This window comes from Drosophila tropicalis, unplaced genomic scaffold (assembly GCF_018151085.1).
Source record: "Drosophila tropicalis isolate 14030-0801.00 unplaced genomic scaffold, ASM1815108v1 contig_4, whole genome shotgun sequence".
In the NCBI taxonomy this organism is placed as follows: Eukaryota; Metazoa; Arthropoda; class Insecta; order Diptera; family Drosophilidae; genus Drosophila; species Drosophila tropicalis.
In genome coordinates, this window is record NW_027172862.1 from 2449282 (window position 1) to 2471312 (window position 22031).

The 22031-nt window shown below is 36.1% G+C and overlaps 1 protein-coding gene across 6 annotated transcripts in view; it reads right to left on the minus strand.

Moving 5' to 3' along the window:
* Positions 1 to 8957, minus strand: part of futsch — a 57955-nt gene extending 48998 nt beyond the window's left edge. For 3 of the 6 annotated variants that reach the window (XM_068285107.1, XM_068285106.1, XM_068285102.1), the window contains exons 1-2: positions 5204 to 5351; positions 809 to 2403 (exon numbers count right to left, since the gene is read on the minus strand). In XM_068285107.1, the coding sequence (XP_068141208.1) occupies positions 809 to 1262 (454 nt within the window). In that variant the 5' untranslated portion in view covers positions 1263 to 2403; positions 5204 to 5351. Of the gene's footprint in view, positions 1 to 808; positions 2404 to 5203; positions 5352 to 6622; positions 6688 to 7949 lie in introns of those variants that run through there. The other 3 variants (XM_068285103.1, XM_068285105.1, XM_068285104.1) reach the window with 3 other exon arrangements.
* Between the last annotated feature and the right edge of the window lie 13074 nt (positions 8958 to 22031).

Here is a 22031-nt window from a genome sequence, read left to right on the forward strand (position 1 = left end):
GCTTTAAATGGTTAGTATAAACATTTAACATTTCACTCAAAATTGCAAACTAATTGAAGCTATAATTCAATAGAAATGATGTAATTCTTTCAGCCATAACATTGCAAGTTTATTTTGTATTCTATAATGCACTTAAGAGTAATCGGATAACAATTCTGTTGTAATTATGATATATGAATCCAAAAATTGAAATCGAAATGGAAAAATTCAACTAATGACTAATTAGACAGCTGTAGAAGCCAGTTGAAGCTAATTGAAGATAGTTAGAGCACATGAGGAGAAACAAAATATGCTGGCGGGGATTTGATTGCAATGCTTGAATGGACGACGACGTGCAACATGAAGCATTTCAATTGAAAATATTTGCATGTGACTTGACTTTCTAATAATTATGAATGCTGATTAGCAGAAAAGTGATTGACTTTCTTTTTACTGGTTGGTTAACTGGTTGGCTTATTATTCATTTGCATTCAAATCTTCGGAGATCGAGATGGGGTACATACATACATATGTATCTTTCAAATAGAGAAGGAAAATAATAATAACTAAAAGTTCAAGGTAAAGAGAAATGCTTGGTATGTATGTATACAGAATTTGAATACTCTTGCAAATTTCTGTGATTATCTTTCAATGCAAAAGGTAATAAAGAAAGATATACTATTTCTATACAAAGTCGTATAATTTTGCATGACTTTGGCCAGTTTGGTGAGCTTATTACTTGACCGTTTATCATTTATTGTGGTCATTGAAGGGGAAAAGGATATTTGAATCTATGGTATATATTTTTTTGGGTTTTTAATTTACTCACCTTTGAGCAGATGTTGCAAAATGTTGTCCTTGTGCTCATCGGAATGCGGTTCACCCAATATGATGAGCAAATAACAGCCAGTTAATGGACTTGGTGGACCCACCATGCCGCCGGCCAAACTAGAGGCTGGACCACCGCCTTCGGAGCAGGCAGTATCCAAGGTGGCACGTCCCCCGCCACCAATTTCGGATGGTGGCAATGAGCTTGCCCCAGCATCGGTGGCTGCATCATCAATGCCACCGTCGGTGGGTGCTGCAGCAGCACCACCATCCGCATCCGCATTAGCATCAGGACCACCGGCTAGATCAATGGAAGTGGCCGGGATTTGCTCAGTTGGCGGTGGAGCTGGGACATCTTGGGTAGTGCCAGCCATGCCAATGCCTTCGTTTGCAGTTGCAACAGCGGCAACAGCTGAAGTTGTCGATGTTGTTGTTACTTTTGGCTGATCTCCCATCACAGTTGTTGTTGTTATAAAGTTGGTTTTGGTTTTTGTTTTGTCTTATTTGTTGTTTGGACTTGGCTTATTTGCAGAGTTTTTCAAACTCGCTCACTTGCTATCACTCTCTCTCTCTCTCTCTCTCTTACACTCACTCTATGTCTCTCTCTCTCTCTTTGTCTATCACTCACTTTATGTTCGTTTCTCTTGCTGCGTTTCGGACGTTTCTTTCGTGGCACACGCAAATTTTCTTGGAAAATGTTGCGGCAAAACGTTGGAACGATCAGTCTTCAAATAGTCGGGAGCGTTAACGCGAGCGCGGGGTCGTTGAGGAACTGTTTTGGGGGGCCAAGAACCGGATGGGGCAGGGTGTGCAGTCGTGTGTGTGGGTGTGGCACGTTGCAAGTCTTGCCCCGCTTCAATTCACACTTTCTGGCGCTTCTTTGCTGCAATTGTTGTACTTTTTGTTTGCTGGCCGTGACTTTGGCTCTTTTTTTAGATTTGCAAAAATTGGACAAAAAAAAAACAGATTTTTTTGTTTGCTGAATAGTTTTTGTTTGTTTGTTAATTGTTGTTGTTGGGTTTTTTTTTTAGCAATTAATTTTTACTTTGTTGTGCACACTTTGAAGCTGTGTTTGGATTGATTTTTGTTTTCGTTTTTTGTTTTTTGGATTCTTCAATTTATGTTTTATTTTTTTTTTATTTAAATGTGTGTTTATTATATATATATATATGTATATATATATTGCAGCGTGTTCTGTTTGTTGTTGTTTTTTGTTTAATAATTAAATATACATATATATATATATATATAGGTATATTTATATATATATATATTATTTTTTTTTTTTAGTGTTGCTGATTTCGTTTTTACTGTAGATTTGGACTAGCTTTTACTTTTAAGTTTACTTTTTAGCTTTAATTAAATGTATAATAATTGTCTTTGGATTTTTGTTTTTAACATGAAAATTCGTTTTTGTTTTTTTTTCTTCCTCCTTGTTGTTTTTTTTTTTTTTTTTGTTTATTTTTATTTTTAATATTTAATGAGTTGTGTCTTTCTTTTTTGTTCAAATTTTTAGTCTTGATTTATGAAATGTTTCTTGTGACTCGATTTGGTTTTTAGTTTTTAGCTCTATTTACGTCTTGCTGGGCAACAGATCTGCAACAAATAAAATTTTAAACATGAAAGAGATTAATTTTAATGTGTTTTTCAAAAAGTTTCGAACCAAAATTAACCCTAAATATAAATCAAGAAATTAATCGTAAAGAAGTTATCCATTTCAGATTCTAAAACTTTTAAATGTTACAAAATATTCAAAACGAAACGATTTTCAAGTTTCACAATATATTTTAAACTCCATTTGAGGACACGGCCAAGCAGCAGAGGATTGAAAAACATTTACTAAATATTTTACTCTATTTCATCAAAAGGATTCACCGAATTCTACAAGACAGCCAAAGAACAGCTTCTTAAGCTAAACAAATACAGTAGAATCCGGTTATAACTAACGTCCTTCCAGTTCGATCTGTGATTGGTTGGTCCCAATACAAACTCATCGGCGGTCCCTTGAGCGTCTTTATAAGCGGATTCTACTGCACTTCTTTCTAAGTCACTTGACTGACAATGATTGAGACTAAGACCATGAAAACTATCAGTAAAACCATCGACCTAACTACTAACTACTTATTTATAACAAAACCTAGCAACTTTAAGCTATGACTTGAACGAAAACTATATCGAAACATTCAAACCCGGATCTGGGCTATTTCGACATCTATCGAGAAAACATTTCCTAAGAAAACTAATGCGTCAAATCATCAAGAAAATGGATTTTCAAGATAGAAGCGTTTCGAGTTTCGTTTATTTAACTGACCTACAACCTAGACAAGGATCTGAAACTCTATCAAATCTTAAGTAAAGTAAGTACAAGCTTTTAAATGAAAGGATTGGTTAACTTTCCTTGGAGAATAAGTAAATTTAAAGGTGGCAAAACTTTGATTTCAAAATAAGTAACCATTCAACTATAATTTTAATATCTGGTAAATTGCCTTTGGCATCTCTTTAGGAGCTATAAAAAGATAGTCCATTTTTGAGTACATGAAAATGCATTGAACTTTGGACATGTTGATGAAATGGGCAACAGTCAGTACCAGAAGCAGCAGCAGGGATGGCAGAACTTTTATGCACCACCGACTGAAAGAACAGCAGACGGCAAACTGCGATACCGACTACTGCAATCCGCCCCAAAAGATGTCGTCATCGCTCCATGGCAACGACGACAACCACGACGAAGACGGCAACAACATCGACGGCGACGGCGGCGGCAACGTCAACACCAACACCAACACCAACAACGACAACAACATCGAAGGCGACGTCATCAGCTCCGGGGGCATGGACTGCATGTGGGAACTATAAAAAGCAACTCCTTTTTTGATACATATGTACATATATAGATGTATGTGTTTGTATGCACATATTTCACTGCACTCTATACTCTCCCCACCCGGCCAGCCTAGGGCCCACCTCATTGCTGTTGTAATCCTTCAAATGTGTTTTGGTCGCGTGCCTTGAACACGGCGGGCAGCTTTTGGGGGTTTCGGTCCGCTGGCGTTTGCATGATTCACCCGAAGTGTTATTTCTTTTTGTTGTTGCTGCTGCTTCTCCTGCAGTTCCCGGCTTGCATTTAGTTAGTGTTTTTTTTTTTTTTTTTTTGTTTCTATCATTTCTTTCGTCTGCCTTTCTCTCGGCGAATATGGTAAAAATAGTAGTGCCCCGATGGCTGTTTCTACATCTGCTTTTGGGGGTCTTGGCCACGCCTTGCAACAGCCAGAATGGCCCGGCTATCTTGGAATATAGCGAAAATCATATACCCTTGCCAATTTTGTTTGCCCCAAACCTCCTGCCAGTAGCAATTGAAGTTTCTGAGATCTGCAATCTAAATGATTTAACATCTCGAATACAATGCAAACCAAAAATGGATATAAGAAATACATGAATGCCTTTAAACACCAATATGCCTTTCATGCAAGGGGATAATGATGGATATTTAGTAGACAGACACATACATATGTATGTATTTGCATATATAATAGATATTTGCTATTTTCGGCTACGTATTCCCGACTGCTGTAGAGGCTAAAGTCAAGAGCAGTGTTCCATAAAGGGGAAACAACATAAAATCAAATTTGATATTTAAAAACATATGCAAATAAAAATAAGTAGTCCATTATGATAATTAGGAATTTAACACCTATATAAATATATATTGATATGACTTCTTTCACTAGTCATCAAAATGTGTTTATTGTTCCCATTAAGAGATAGATAGATTCTCACTTTGGCTGTCATTAGGTTTTCTCACTGAGTGAAAGTTGAAAATCAATAACTCAAAAACGAACAGCGTAGATCTTCGTTTCAGTTTTCAGTTTTTATTAAGCAATTACCGGATAATTGACTAGAAACAACAAACAAACAAACAAAGAGGAAAAAGTAATCTCTGAAGTCACTTATCGATCACACAACAACAACAACAAAAAGAGAAGAAAAAAACAAGTGTATTTGAGTGCAATGAGAAGATGAAACAGGAGAACACTCGTTATGAATAACCAAATTAGACTAAAACTGGATACGTAGCTTGAAGTCATAAGCAAACTTGAAACTGCCAAAGGAAGTTGAGGAATCAATAGGTCACACAAACACACACAGACACACTCACTCACATCCACACACACACACATATATAGTTGTAGACCGCAAACGCAGGAGTTCTTTCCCTTTGATACATATGTATGTATGATATCACCGCAGGAAGCAACACCACAAAAAAAAAAAACACAAAATACCAAAAAAAAAAAAAAAAAGGAAACTACTTTAATTTATAAAAAAAAATGAAAGCATTGTCTTTATATGGAAATTATTAAATTATTTATTTCTTATTGTTTTTTTTTTTTGTTACTTTTAAATCTTCTTTTCTTTTGAGGCTTTCAATTTGTTTATTTATTTCATTTTTCTTTTCTTTGGTTTCTTTACAATTTCTTGTATTTTGTTCGCTTTTGAGTTTGTTGCTAACGTTTTGAAAGCTCGACGACGACTAAATCTTTGGCCGGAACAACTCGCAACACGAAGCGGCAGTGGCAGTGGCATGGATAGCAACGGCAGCGGCAACGGCAACGGCAACGGCAGCGGTGGCAGCATTTTTGCGGCATCGACAACGCCGACAAAACTCGCCAGTCCAGTGGCAAGGCAAAGCTATTGGAAGCATTTTCCAATTGCCTGGCAATGCGACGCTAAGCGAAGCTTTCCTTAGCACAGCTGGCGCCAAAGGAAGGCTCGTCCTCGTCTTGCCTCGCGTCTTGGTAGTCGTCCTTAGTCGGGCTCCTCCTCGTGATCGTAGTCGTGCTCGTTTTCATACCGATACCGATACCTTCAGGACTTCGGTACTGCGTAATTGTAGCACGGCGACGTCGACTTTTTATTCGACCGGTTTCCAGTTAAATGCGTTTCATTTCATTTCATTTCATTTCGTTTCGTTCCGCACCGGCACCGCCGGCACCACCGTTAACTTGCTGTTTTATGCCCAGTCATTGTAACTGACAATGTGGCGCTTTGGCATTTAAAAATCAACAAAATGAAAAATCAAAAACCGAAAAAAAATGTAAGGAAACCGACAATCAGTTTGGTGCCACCGAGGACCTCGTACTCCACATCAAGAAAGCAAATTTTTGGCATTTTGCCAAACATATGTAACTAATAGTTACAAAAATTCTGTGATACAATACTTGAAACCCAATTCACAATCTACATTTCCAACAAGAATAAATCCCATTAGACTTAGAGTAACTTAATTTCGAATTCAACAAAGTAGATTTACTTAAGTCATTTCCATTTTAGCCAAGTCACAATATTTGATTAGAAGATTGCGAAAGTGAGAATATTTCAGTAATAGCAACAGAAAACGGTAATCTCCAGTGTTGAAAGCTTTATCTTACTTTTTTCACATCATTTAGTTGTAATTCTCAACCAGTTTTAACGTTGAAGACAAATTGTGTTTATTATCAGTCTAAAGACTTTAGCAAAATCCTTTGCTTCTCTAAGTAAATCTATTTTTTTTTTATAATCTTTATCTGTCAAAGCCTTTGCTTCAACACAATATTAAATTTTATTTATATTGCATTAAAGATTTTTCATATCCAGTTGCAAATTTACTTGGCTTATCTGGTTTGCATTTGGCAGAGGATCTAAACATTGGTGTCACTCTAAAATTAAAATGAAATCAATGTCAATCTTTAAGATCTCGTAAAACTTTTCAAGATGAGTTATCATAGATACTATTCAATATATACTATATTCCCCTTCATTAATGTTACAATCTTACAAAAAATTGTTGTTATTTTGGGCCGGCAATTGTTCCTTGTAGTGTTGGATTGCACTAGACACTCGGAATACAACTGAAAAACTGACAGGCACAATGAGAGGAGAGAGACAGTCCGACTGGCTGGCTGGCTGTCTCTGTGGCAGGCTCGGTAATTTGGCGTCGCCTCCACAACGACTGGAAGGCCAGAAGCGAACCAAACGATTTGTTCTCTCTCTCTTTATCAATATTGTAAGATGTGCCGATACCAATGAAATTACGCAATTTCCAGTTAAATGCAACAACATTAAGTAGGGGGATCGATCAATCCAGTACAATAACTTTGACTTGGACTTCCAAAAGGAGTTATCCTCCTTCAGCTAATAAACATAATTTGGAATCACATTTCACCCATTTATTTGCCATGATGTAAATTCCTTTACATGACCATTTCGTCTCGCAAAAGGTCTGAATGGAATAAAGACATCGACTGGAAAGTCTGGCATCGACTAACCCCCCTTTACCATCATCTGACAAACAGCTGCCAGCTAACAGAATGAAGTATTGATTTTGCCGCTACTTCTTGATGCCGGCTGTTCCCACTTGATGTGGACGTGTGTGTAGTGACGATATTGGCCCAACCAACCGACCCGTCCCGTGTATCGAAGTAGACAGTGAGAAAATGAAACGTTGAAACGGATGTGTGCCAAAAACAGCTGCTGCTGCTCTGCCAGTGTGTGTGTCCGTGTACGGCGCTCAGCTGTGGGCCAATTCAGCCGTTGGATTTGAAGTCGGGATGCCAAATGGCATGTGCGACAACATGCTGAGTTGTGACCTCCCCCGACGCCACCCGCCATAACTTGCATGTAGGTACGTTTCAAAACGCAGAGATTTTCTTTTTATAGCTCAAATATGTATGATCTTTAATTGGCAATGCAATCAAACTTGTCTAAGGTCATGTAGGGAAGTTTCAACCGACACGATGCCGGATAAGTTAAAAGTGTTATCCATACTGCTTTGTATATCATGGAAAATGCTTTTAAAAATCAAGTGGTCGAAATATTAAATTTAGAATCCAAGTAATTACTTTAAATTGTATTGAAAAGATAAGAAATTTTTAAAGAAATTGTTTCAAATTGTTGATGAAGCCATCGAGATGACCATGATGACTTTTGAAAGTGTCTCTTACAATCTGCCACAAAGTTCAAATTTTCATGCTAAAACTAGTTGAGAATCACAACTAAATGAAGCAAATTTCTATACTCTCTTTTTTAGAGAACTAACGGAAACAAATGTCCAAAGACACATGAATATATTGTTTAAACAATAAGTAAAACATTTGATGGCTTACCTCTTTTGGTTATTTTTGTTGATGATGATAAATAATTTCTTGTTTTTTTTTTTTTTGTTAATTTGTATTTTTGTTGTTTATGTATAATTAACTTCACATTGGCATTGCACTATTGGATGGAGCAAGTTAATTTTGTTAATATTTGTTTTTTTTTGTTAAAGCTTTCCAAGTTTAATCTTATATATTTGCTTTTAGTTTTGTAAATTTAAGTTTTAATTACTTTTTTAAATAGGATTAGCACAAAATGGACTTGTGTGTGTGTGTATGTACTTTGTTGTTTCAGACATTATTGCATATTTATGCTTATATATGTATATATACTTATCATATATTATCAATTGTATATATAGAACAATGCGGATACAATCTGGCAAGCAGCACAACAACAAAAAAAAATGTTTCAATTTGTTTTTGTTGTAAGTATTTAATAAATATTTATTCGAAATTGATTAATTGTTGAAGCAGTTGATTTAGTTTTGCGAAAATTTCATTCGTTTCGTTTGTTCCTTTTTTTTTTTTTTGGGTTTTTGTTATGTGATTTTGTTTTTTGGTTTTTGGGTTACTGTTTCATAGCAACTTTAATTTTGGGAAATAAACTTTAGACGGATATTGATTTTTAACTGCTTGTCGTCGTCGTCGTCGTCGTCGTCGTAGTCGTAGTCGTCGTCTGTGGGACGTCTCCCTATTTTTTGGGTATGGCCCTTAGTTAATTGATTGATTGATTGCCATTACAAATTTTTGCCCAGCGATTTTTTACACTCATTTATCTTGGGTAATGGCAGTTGCACAATTTAATTAGTTTGTTAAGCAATTTTTAATATATATGTATATATATATATTTGATGTATCTTGTATATACGTATTATTTTATTATTTTCTTTTTTTTATTTTTATTTTTGGCTGACTCGTTGACTGGTCTTGGTCTTGGCTGACTCTGAACTCTGGCTCTGTCTGTGGCTCTGTTGGTTACTGTGCTCTTCGTCCGTATGTTTTTTGTGTGAGTGTGTGTGTGTGTGTGTGGCGTGCACAATTTTTCCAATTCACAAACACACTAACACATTTATTTCTTTCTTTCTTTTTGTTTTTGTGGCACATTGGAAACATCATGCGATGTTTTTTTTTTTTCTTGTTAGCTGTCTTGTCGGTCGTTCCGTTCCCAGCAGCAAAACATGTGACAGAGCTTCCAGTGGCGCAGGCGTAGGCCAAGCCAACAACAATTATCAGCCGGAGCCGAACATCAGGACACCAAAAGCCATTGAAACCGAACAGCTGATGGACGAGAGGATATGCCATCTCAAATGAAATGAATATGCCGCTGTATATGCTTTGGCTAATGCTTTGCCGTCGGCTCATCAGAAATGCATCAAATGTACAGAGATCCAATATTTACTGTCTACATTCAAATTGGTTCCACCCCTCAAAATCATCAGACCTTAATTCTTTGATACGATATGATTGTTCAGATTCTTATGTTACTATATTTTCAAGATTTTTTTTCAAACCCGCAAACAATTGGAAAAAAACTGAGACAAAAATAACCTAAAAGAAAGCCAATTTAGATATTCTTTCTTTAGACTAGACCACGCCCAGCCTTAGTTAAATCGAAACAATATAAACTCCTTTTTTTTGTTCTTACTCTCCTTTTTGTAATCTCTCCCTTTTTCTCTACTCTTCTTTTTGCCTCTGCCCTACACTCCATGCAAACGCAGTCCTCTATGACTAGGTAAATTTCCAGTTGAGTTTCATTTAATTATGACTTAACACGAAATGCCGTTGCATACTTTGAGGGGGGATACAAATAAGTATGTACCTATAAAATGTTTGCATGTACATACATACATATGTGTCTATGTATGTGTATGGGGCCTACATATGGTAGAGACATATATGCAATAAGAAATCAAATAGATTTAAGACAATTTGTTTATCAAATTTTCATTCTTCAGTAACCTAATCTGCCTGGATCATTATACTCAAGTCAAGATGTCGAGCGATCTCTATTGTGTGTTCTAAATAAATGGTCTATTTGTTCTATAATATTTAGCATAAAATTCACTTTTCTGGCCTTTGATCTTGTCAGTTTTTATTTTCCTTCGAGGCTCCATTGAAATCGGCACGGTTTAAGTCTTAATCGTTATGGTACCTGGTTTTAATTAGAAAGCAAACAGCTCTGGCCAAAAATGTCCAATGCTTTGCTCATTTCCTGTTCTTGGCGCCACCTGGCGTTAAGAAAACTAATTACATTTTATTAATTAGAAAAGGCTGAAAGCAAAATGACAAAAAAAAAAAGAAACTCGGAATGAGTATTAGATTAATTTCAGCCGTATCCTTGCAACGTTTTTCGTTTACTTTCGTTTGCCTACACACACCTGCCAGCTATTTAGGACCTTTGTCCTTTTCTGATTTGTTGCTGGTGGTTTTTTTCTTCTTGGTGTTTGGGTATTGTATTTTTTTTCGTCAGGTACTATAATAAATTTCAAGCAAAATACAAGCAACATTTTGTAGCAATTTCAGATCATTTTGCGCCATCGATTTTTCCCTGCTGACTCTGGCATGCCATCGGAAACGGAAGTTGCAAGTTGCATTGCGTCGCAGCCGCCTTAAAAATGAGCTGCACACATACATATGTACATACAGAAACAAGGTGACCATGATGCAAGTCGTGTGCGGTGTCCAAGTGTTTGTGCGAAATAGTTAAAGAACCAATGACTGCAGCCTACAAACCGATATTTCGCCCTCGAGACAAGATATTGCGCATTCGCTACGTGGGTTTTGTGTATTTTAAGGAAATGTGTTGCATACATTTTGGTGCAACATAGGAATAAAATAAAATTGAAATGTTTTTAGTCCGAAAACCTAGAAACTAATAGTTTGTTTTTCTTTTCTAGAAACCTCCATCGATTTTCGATTGGTTCTGTTTAAAGTTTCTAAGCCATCCAAATGTTATTATCAAATTCCTGTTAACAAAACCTACTTAATTTAGTAAATTGCACTTTAAATCGTTCTTTTGAGACAGAATTGAATTTCTATGTCCTTAATTGGTTGAAACTTTCTAAATGTATATGACTAATGAATAGTTCGAATTGTGTAAAAACCCACCCACATTGCGTATACGTAATTATAGATGCGTTGTACGCGGACAAAAGCAAATTGAAACTTATTTTAACTGTTTTCAGATGGTCTCTTTCTATTTACATGCACCAAATAAATCTAGTTATAGAGTATTATGCTATAAACACACAACTAATACATATAAATATAACATACAAGCATCAATAAACAAAAAAAAACTTTTATGCGCATTAGAATGTGATCTGTTAAGACTAATTAGCTGTTAGTGGAACATGGTGTCGGGTTCTTTGGAAGTGATATAAGCATATATTACTAAATTAGTCGGGGAATAAAGCAGACAGTTTAAATTTAAAGTTTTCTTTTGCCTCTGTGAAATTCTTTGAGCCATTCCCATTATTATTTTCTAAAAGATTCTCAAAAATTAAACAATATTCGTTATGTCTACATTAAATATTTAATTACAGGTCTAGAATTTCTATCAGTTTTTGTCTTAAAGTAAATAAAATATTGTTGAATTAATGTTAATGTAAATTTAAAAATTAAAAATATGGATAAAATTTCAATGGTATGTTCACATATTAACAAATAATCAATATTGACCCACTTCTTGGCCAACATTTACAATTAACTTCAGCTACATACTTGAAGCCACTTAAGACTAATAGACAAGCTCGAGGTCGTACATTCCCATCTTAGGACAAAGATTTCTTTCCCATACCAATCTGACCATGAAGTGGCCAAACAATAAACTAAACCAAAGAGGAACATTCAATGAGTGGGCCCGATTATGACAGTGTCTATCCCCTCTCTGTCTTTGGTCACAATTGTTAATTAGCTTAATTGCAGTCCTCTAAGGTCGTTTAATATCAGTTTACCTTTAACAAGTGTTTCGTTTTCAAGTGTTTTCAACTTCTTGTGGTAACCAATATACCCCTTATATAGGGCCATTATCTCATATTCATTTGCAGTCATTTCTATGATAAACAAAAGGCTCTTGTCTACAGACCCTCCCATCATATTAGAATCCTCGCTCTGTTTCTGCTTCTTCTCCTTTGTCATGTTGCCTTGATTTGTTGTTGTTGTTTTGCTTGTTGGCTTCTTGTTGCTTTTATTGTTATTAATATTTCATTTCCTTTCACCGCCTCCTCCATCCTTTCATTCATTCATCCATTCCCAAAAACAGAATTGCGTTTTATTTTTGTTAACCAATATTACGTCGTTTCGTTTCCTTTAACATTTTTTGGCCTTTTTGGGGTATTTTATTATATTAAGTTATAAATTTCAAGGTCAGGCATCACAAAACATGCTACAAGCTGCCACAAGCCGGGTACAAGCCATCGTTGTTCATGTGGTTATTGTGGTTCTTCGGACAGCACGCAAAGCTAAATGCCATCTACATCTCCTTTTTTTTCTCGGTTTTCTTTTTGTTGCTTTTATTACATTTTCTTTGTTTTTTTTTTTTTTTTTTGTCATTTTCCTTCTCTAAATTATTTTTCCTCTTTGTTGTTTTCTCGAGTCTTTAATGCCAACTAATTGCCCTGTTAAATGGCATTTGCAGGTCAACAAATGTGTCAGCTGAGTGTCATTTGGAAGGACCTCGAGTAAGGATTCTCATAATGGTAATTTATATATATAATATTTTAGTTCGTTTGCATTTCCTAACCACTCCCAAGAAAGCATTTCCAAAAGTGAGTTCATGCAAATGTAGTATGTGGATGATTGATCTCTCTTCTGTCTCCCACTCTGTTTAGATCCTTTTCAAATACACAAAATGTATAAAACTGGGATAAAGTACTTACTTACGAATAGTAGAGGAAATCAGTGAATATTTATTTCTGTTTCCTTTTCAGTTTTCTTAAATTTGTTTTAGACTTAAAGAACTTAATATATTTGTGTGGTTTTTAGATCTAGCGATCTGGTTTGGTTAAGCTCTTACATTTTTATTTTAAAATCTGGCTTGCTGGCATTTACCACATCGGACAGTATTAGGGCCAAGCGTGTTTGAAGGTATGTCTTTGCTGTTGTTGTTTGTTGCCGGTTTTTGTTGCCATTAAAACGCCACATGCTGAGTATATATGTATGTATATGTACATGTATATACATCGTTTGGTGTGTGCCTAAAGCCTGAGAACCCTCATTGTGCCGCAAGTTTCCTTCATTTACCATTTTCTTCCCCCCACAGTTGTACATTTCTCTTCTTTTTTATTCTGTTTTTTTTTTTTTTTTTTTGAACGTAAATCGATGCGCCAGCCACAGCGGACATTAAGTAAAAGGCAACCCATACATATATATATATATATATATAAGAAAAAGGACAAGAGGGAAATGGTGGGGTGGCAAATAAAAAAAAAAAAAAAAAAGAACGAAGAAAAGAGGAAAGACAGGCTCTGCTTGTCTGTCTGTTGCCAGTTTTGCTGAGAATTTCAAGTGTCACTTTTTGGTTGGTTGAGCGGCTTTGACACGTGGTAACGTAAATTGAAATGCTGCCGACAACGCTCCGTACATATCTATTAGGCCCAGAGACAGAGAGAGCGAGCGACTTACGCCCAAGGCGGCACTTAGCAGCGAACGGTGGGACCCACCCTCTCGTACCTCCTGCGGGGCAAAAAGAGTTGTCGCTGGAGAATGGAGTGGGAAATTTAGACGAACGACGGAGCAGAGAGGTAGAGAGGAAGGTAGAAACTGAACGGAATGTCACCTGCTGTTTTAATAAAGAAATGCAATGGCTCACTTAAATGAAATTGACTAAAGTTGATTTCCTTGAATTTTGGCATTTTAAATGTTACCAAAAATTGAATTTCAAGACCAATTTATCTATGGGAGTCTACAGTGGTGCCTACTTTAGGGGGACTTGAAACATAAAACATAATTATATAAAACACAGTTGCCATAATGCTGCACTTGCCTTTAGGCCATAACATTGTAAAAGATTACTATTTGTTCAGGAGCAGAGTCAAAAGAGGAGAAATTTTTCTCCCAAAAGTATGCAATAGGCACTTTTTTGAGATGTTGTGGAATATTCTGTAGTTTAAAAAGTAAATCTATAAAATCTTGCATATGAAAGTTATAAATTTATATGCATATAACTTTTCTTTCCTGATTAAACTACAATGATCGACAAAACATGACTAGAATACATTGATAAAGGGGAAATCTACAACAAATGAGATTATTTCTTTATTCAGCTTTGTCAAATCAGTAAAGATCAAGTGATGTAACAATTCCTGTGGTGAAATGTAATTAGTAGCTTTTTACTTTTATTTATTTAAGCGCTGAATCCATACATACAAAAATAGTATCATAACAACACAAGTAGATGATATAAAAGGACCAAACCTCATTGGTACACCCAAGAGGACTATAAATATTATTATTGATGTTGGTTAGCTAATATTTTTGGCGAAGCCCTTTCTTTTTAGCCGTCTAAGAGGCCTGGCAGGTAGTAACCGTCTTGCGAGGATACTGCGGTGCCTATTAAGCCGGTCGCTATATCTGCTGGTGTGTCTACCGATCTGTTCCTCCACTGTGTGCAGGTTGAGGTCACGGTGCAATGTGGATCCACGCACATACCATGGACAGTTCGTTATTAATTAGTAGCTAAAAACTATTTTCTGACATTCAAAGAGAAAGCCTGAAAGTATGCTTTGGGGTCACATCTGATAGCTATGCCTTTTTGTCTTGATAATTGCAAATGCCTACCATTCAAGTGAGTTAATTATTTTGGCCAAATACTTGTTTATTAATAAACTTATTTTTTAGAACTTTTATGGAACTTCAGATTGTTTTTTTTTTATTATCACAATGTAAAGGTTATGACTACTTAACCAATTAGGATCATTTTCATTTGAAATAACCAATATTCACGTTTTAACTGCACTTGCAATGTCGTACGTTTTGTTTGTTCGCGTTTTATGGCTTATTTATTTATGGGTTTTGCTAATAAATATTAAGGACACTCACAGGACAGACACGCACAGTAGAAGACACAATTGCTAGCCAACTGATGACCCAGTCACTTTGTAAGTATCCATGAGAGTGCGTGTATGTGTGTGTGTGTGTGTGTGTGTCGCACTACATAAATCCTTTTTGGCCAGGGCTCTCTAATGTGCGTCCTCGTTTTTAGTTTGGCCAACCCATTTGGGTTGCTCTTTAATTGGCCAACCGACCGGCTTGACTGGCAGCATAGCCCGCTCCTAAACGGCAGCCCATCAACCATTCTCTTCCTATCTTTCTTGGTCTTAGTTCGCCCACCATCCCCCACTTCTCTGCCTCTCCATCACCATGAGCCATTTGGCAACTAACAATGCTGCACAAAAATTTGCGACTTGGACTTTATTGAATTTTGCTTGAACTCGCTTTTTGGCTCAGAGACAATTGCGAGACTGCGACAGACATTGCTAGAGCCTGCGGTTATCCTGGCAATATGCTTGACATTTTATGCCCCTGTTGAACCCCCTCAAGCACCCTCTCTCTGACGCTCTCTGACGCTCTCTTGGGGCATTCCCACACCTCCCTCGCAGTCATTTGCATATGAATGGATCAAGAGGCCGCACAGAGAAATGCCAGAAGAAAATAGAAAGCCAAATCAATGGCACACAGCAACAAAATCTCCAGAATACACTATACATAAAATATATCAAGAGTTAGAAATTCAGTCCTTTCGATATATGTATAACATACAGTGGCGGATCCAAGAGTAGAGGAGTAGAGCAAACAAAAGAGTCACAAAATAAAAGAAATATCAAACTTGTACCCCAAATATTGTTTACAATTTCTTGTTTTGTTGAAAAATAACTATCAAATTAGTCACAAATCGATTCAATCAAAAGTGAGAAGAATAATGTCAAAGCTGTCGATTCACAAAGTTTTGAATCTCGAGGTAAAAAAAACGAAACAACTAATCAGACCATGGCTGAGGTGCATAGTTGAATGAACTAACCAATAAAGTCTTAGGAAATCGCCCATCAAGCTTACAGCTAAAAAGGTGTCAATCTTACCAAATGATGACTAATAAAACTCACATTACATTACCCATGATTTTCATCTAAAACGGTGTGAAAAACAGAACCAAAGCAAATTTCAAGACGGGAGAAGATCAAATTTTTGTTATTTGCGAATAACTACATCTTGATTGATGATGCATAAAGTCAATTAGATGTTTAATCACCCTTTAGGATTGTGAGTCTGGTTGGTCAAGTTTTGAGAATTCAATTGAGTCAATTGATTGATTGGGAAATGGATCTAACGATTTCTTGATTAATTAGATCAAATTACAAAGCTTACGGTTCAAAATTGCAATTGCAATGCGGCAAAAACGGAAAATCAATCATTAGGTAAATTGCCGTTTGGCAGTATTCTCAAATGTTGGCTAAAACACAGTTTGCTTAGGGCTGAGAAGGAGAATTGTTGGGTAAGAAGGTCAGGTAACGATGATTTCTTCCAACTGCAGCATATCTAAGAGGGTTGTGTAAAAAGTTTTTGTTTACAGGTAAGATAGAGATCATCACTTTATGTACTTTGGACTTGAGTTTTTGACATTATTTAGAAACTTTTGACATATTTCGATAAGCAAATACACAATAAATATTATTATGACCCATAAACTTAAACTTAAACCTTTTCACTATTGCTAATGACGCCTTTTTAGTCTTTCTATGTACATTCGTAGTTGAAATTTATATTAATTTAAAAATTAAAACCCTTTTGACATGAAGGGTTAAAGAGGATATGAGTTGGAGGTATGTATGTATGTATGTATATGAGTTTGTTTAAGTGCAAAGTACACTACATGAAGTAAAATTTAGAGAGGAATGGTGACGGCGTATTTAACGGCCTGTTGGTCACTTTACGCCCCGTTGTACATGGAGAACCTGGGTGGTGGGGGAAGGGGAGAAAAAAAAAGGCTAACAAATATTTATGTGTATGCCAAAATGTGTTCCAGACAAACTCATGTAATTCCCCATTAAATTGGGTTGATTGTGCTAACCATGAACGCATTTCTGGAATGTGTTTAACACTTTTTCTTCTTTTTTTTTCCCCCCACTTTTTTTTTCTCACTCATTTCTGTGTAGCACTCAAAATGAAAAGCGGAAAATAGAAAAGCACCTTGTTGGGGTCGCAGAAATCAAAGACCATATTAATGTAAAGGTAAAAATATGATGGGAGCCATTAAAAATATACTATACACACACACAAACACACACACACACACACATAGTGGTATATATGTACATACAAATGTATGATTGCAACGCGCCAACAACTCACCAAGTGCACTACAAAAAACTACAGCAAAATAAAAGCGAAACAAAAAATGGGGGTAGTAAAAGCATATATACTCACACTTATTATGGCGCCCATGACAACAACAAAAAGAGTGAATAAAACCACACTATGGATACGACGAGAGCAGAAGTAGAAAGAAAGGCATATCGAAAAGGAGCCAGAATGGCCCATCTACCCATCGGTCAGGCAGTCGACCAGTAAGAGAATAGAGGCATAGAGAAATAACTATTATTATCCTCACTAATCTCTTTAAGTCGAGAAAACTATTTTTAGTTTCTTATTGCAATAAATCTGCCAACAATTTGTTTAGCATTTACCTTTGTGCTTCTTTTTTAAAGGTTCTAGTCCAGTACAGGGTATTATAGAATTAGAGAGTGACCTTCCTGACCCCTAAAGTATACATATTCTTGATCAACATAAGAAGCCGAGTCGATATTTTCATATTCCTCTGGTTGTCTGTGCGTATTTACTTCACGCCTTTAATTTAATAGCTGTTTTTTAAGATGGAGTATGACAATTGGCCAAATCGGACCACTATACCATTTGGCATCCATAGAAATCATCTGACTCAAGATCTTGTTAGTAAGAAAATACTCATAATATAGAAAAAGCTTACGAAATAGTAAATAACGAGTCCATAGATCTCATATGTCGGACTACACAGAAGGCACTCTTCCAAGGATATTAAACTTAGAAAACTTTGTAGAAAGGTTTAATAGAAATCATCAACTGATAGGTACTTGAATATAGATTTTAGTAATAATAGTAAATTTTGTTCTATCAAGTCTTCTTCTTTACAATCTAGATTTTGTCTTTTGAAAATTGTTTTCCTTGTGATTGTTTGAGATGCCCATAACAGTAACAAAATTAAAAGTGTCAAGCTTTAATTCCATCTATTGTCCTTCGGAAAGCCTAATTACTCGAGATATTTGACAAGCAATATATAATCGGCAAGGACTCTCGATTCCTTTTTGTGAGTAAAAGTTAGCTTCTTTGATATTTTTTATTAAACTTATAGCAAAGTGCGTCGAAATCCGTATCAACCTTCACACATTATTTGAATCTCTAAACTGACGAATAATAAAAGACATTTCTTTGGTTTCTTAGCCATTTGCTATCATTGGAATAAAATTCTTGCTTAAATTTTCAATATAGTAACAAAGTCTATAAAAAATTAATAAATTTAGAAATGGGGCAAAAGGCAAAAGTAACCAGGAAGACAGATTTTTGTATTTACTCATCCAAGGTTTGTTAGATTTCTGTTGAGAATCAAAAGTACTCAACTTCTAATTGATTGATTAATTCGTTTTGTATTATTGTATGTGTATTGGATATCAACTAAGTTGTAGTTATTTTTTTAATTTTAAACATTCCAAATGCCAACAACTTATTTGTCTAGCCTAGGAAGACTTCCGAGTGCTGATATATGTATGTATGTTTGAGTACTTAACATACAGTTATATATGTATATCTACATATCTATTGTATATGTACTATGGACAATATATTATTGTCCTCCCTATTTGTATGCCATAAATTTCAATGTATTGTCTCCATTCGCAACCTAGTCATGGCGTCATTGTCTATAGGAATTCCTGCCGCTGCCGTTGCCAGTGTCTATGGATATTTTGCTCCTGCACCGTTACTCCGTTTGGTTTTCATTGAGCTTTTGTCCATATGTTTTGTTTTTGTTGGAAATATAAAAGCACTTCCCATGGCTTTTTTAATAGTATTGGAAATTGGCACTTGTCCAATGGAAGACCACATACAAAAGCTATGGAAATTTTGTCATTTTGGGAAATCAAAAATGCCGGCAGAGCAGGCGCAATGAGCGTGTGTGTGTGTGGGTGTGGGTGTGCAGGACCACGGATGTCTGACTCTGACTTTCACTCTGACTCCAACTCAGACCATCCATTCGTGCTCTCTTGGATGTCTCTTTAGTCAGCAGCTTGCTTGCAGCGATGTAACATTATGTCATAGCCCAAACACACTTTCCCCCTTTGTCTGTGGAGACTTCTAATATGTAACCAGACTATGAGAAAGGCAACAAAAACAACAACAAAGAACAAAAAAAAAAGAAGAGAATTTGATGTCATTAAGTTATCGCATAAAATTATGAATTATGCTTTAGATGGATAAATCTTTGTCTCTCCTGTCAACTCATCATTATCATCATAGCCATTTTCGTTCCTCATTCCCATCATCATCATCATCATCATCCTCATAGGCATCAATGTAATTTTGATGTCCTTGTCCCTGTCACCGTTGCTGTCGTTTTGGTAATGAAATCAGGGAAAAAACATTTATGGACTTGGACCAAGGGTTAACTATGTACACATACATAACTTAGTATAGCATGTAACATGGTAAGTGTCTCGGCGTAGAGCCTTTTTCATTTTCATGTTTTTGGCTTAATGGTTTAACCTGTAGGGAGTCTTTAATGTTTGCTATTTAAAGGTTCATGTCTAAATTTAGCTCTGAATTTAACGTAAATGGAAATCGATTTCCTGGTTCATTTATTTAAGGCTACACATAAAGTGTGCTCTATAATAACTAGTTAATGTCTAATATTTGCTACAGAATGGAGAAATAACTAACTACTTGGCATGCATCTAATTAATATAAAACACCTGTAGGGACCAACCAACAATTGGATGATCAGTCGGTTGGCCGCCTTCTTGGGTCGAGAATAGAGTTACAATTTAAGATTTGCATTATACAATATTTCACATTTCATTAAAAATTTTAACGTTTCTAATACAAATTGGGCCTTTAAAAAGGATGCCATAATGTAGGTAAATGTGCTTCTGAACCTCTTAAACAAGACGTTTTCTTAATCAGCAGACGGGCGGATCCTAGATCTCGGTGAGTGTATAAGAGCTAGAGCTGTTACAGATTGACATCCCACATAGTAGGACCAAAGTAGGTTTGTCTCTAGGGCAAGCAGATAAAATTGTATGTTAGTCTTTGCAAAATGTTCCTCCAAATAAGCTAGAAGACTTCTTTTTGTCCAGTTTATCTATCTGTGGACTCTGAATTGAAGTTAAGTGAAACAAGAGTGTAGCAAAATCTACCTCATTGCAAATAAGTTACGATTCGGCATTGGTTTGCCCTTTAATGGAAGTCGTCAAAGGTTTAGGATTTTGTATAATTCAAAGCGTATTTCTTAACAGAATTGACCCTAGAGAAACTGTAAACATCTATTATTTTGTAAATTCCTAGAATATTATTTAACTTTAGCTTTGGAATCATTTAAAAAGGTCACCAAAAAAAGTCCTCACAAAAACTAACCAAACGATAAACTGTAATTTAAATAACAATCCCAACTTAATAATTTGCTTTAATTGTCATTTAGAGGGCCAAAATGGTTCAGTGACTACTTAACCGAATCCTCTTAAATTCCACTTCCGGTACCCAAAAGTAAAAAACAAAAAAATGAATGAAGAAGTGTTGCCTACTTTGGCGCGTTTTGGCCAGATGACGAGCATTGAAAGCAATTGCAAGACGCCGTCGGCAATTCACCAGTCGTATTAATGTCCTTTACGACAACTATCCAAGGAGCTCGAGTCGAGTTTATATCTTTTGTATGGCATATGCCTCCACCAACCCCACCAGGGGCCATCTCCACCTTCGCCCTGGGAGCCAGCTGCAATGCAGTTGCCATATTTTCATACCATGTTGTTGACACCCCCTCCCCAAACACAAACAAAAAAAATAAAGAAAAACGTTCAACACTGGTGACCAAATTTTATTTTATTGCATTTTAGTAGGGGTTGGCCAAAATGGTCGAGCCTGGGCACGGGCAAAAGTAATAGAGATAGCTAGCAAGAAGGAGGTAGGAGAGGTGGTGCTGCAAGTGGAGCGGGAGGTGGAGGTATACAAAAAGTATGAGCTGGTGCTGGAGGTGCATTGAAGCTTAAATATCAACACTTGACACTGCCCGTCTTTGTCCTGCATTGTCCGGCTAGAGCCAAGTGCTTGAACGCTTTGTTGTTTGTCCTGTAGTTGAAAGTTTTTACTAGTCCTTTTGGACATGTTAATTGGGTGGATGTGGATGTCCCTTGGGTAAATGGAATAAAATATACGGGTGTGTGTGTGTGTGTGTGGGTGGGTGTTTGCTTGAGTGTATGTTCTTTAGTTTGCTGTGTTTATGCAAATGTCGAAGGTCCTTGCAAGTACTTAAAAGGAACCGATAAATCTTTGCTGAAATCTTATGTCCAAGTTGTCCCAAAAATACTCAAACAATATTATCATACGATTATGGATAAATATACTCAAATCTCACACAATAAGCTTAATTCTTTGTCGTTCGCTTTAATAAGTTGGCTTAAAACTTTGAGAGGTATTTAACGAGTAATTCATGACTTATTAAAACTCCAAAATTATTGTCCATTCCGGTGTTCAGACTATCTACCAATTATCCATCCAACTTGGGTTTTGAATTGCAAATAGAAATTCCTTTTAACCCGCCTAACACATTAAAGTGATTCAAGGCAGTTATTTGGTTAGACTTCTCAAATATTTCTATTTTCCATTTATAGTAATTTATTTATTTATTTATTTACGTCAACTAACACAGCAGTCGACGAAAAAGCTTAAGCTAAAGACAGATAGTAATTAAATGAAGAAGGTTGCTTAGCTTTATACACAACTAAACATCCCCGGCCCGGTGGAGGTGTTTTATTTGCACAAGGTGCCACCTATGCCCCGATTCATAGCCAATGT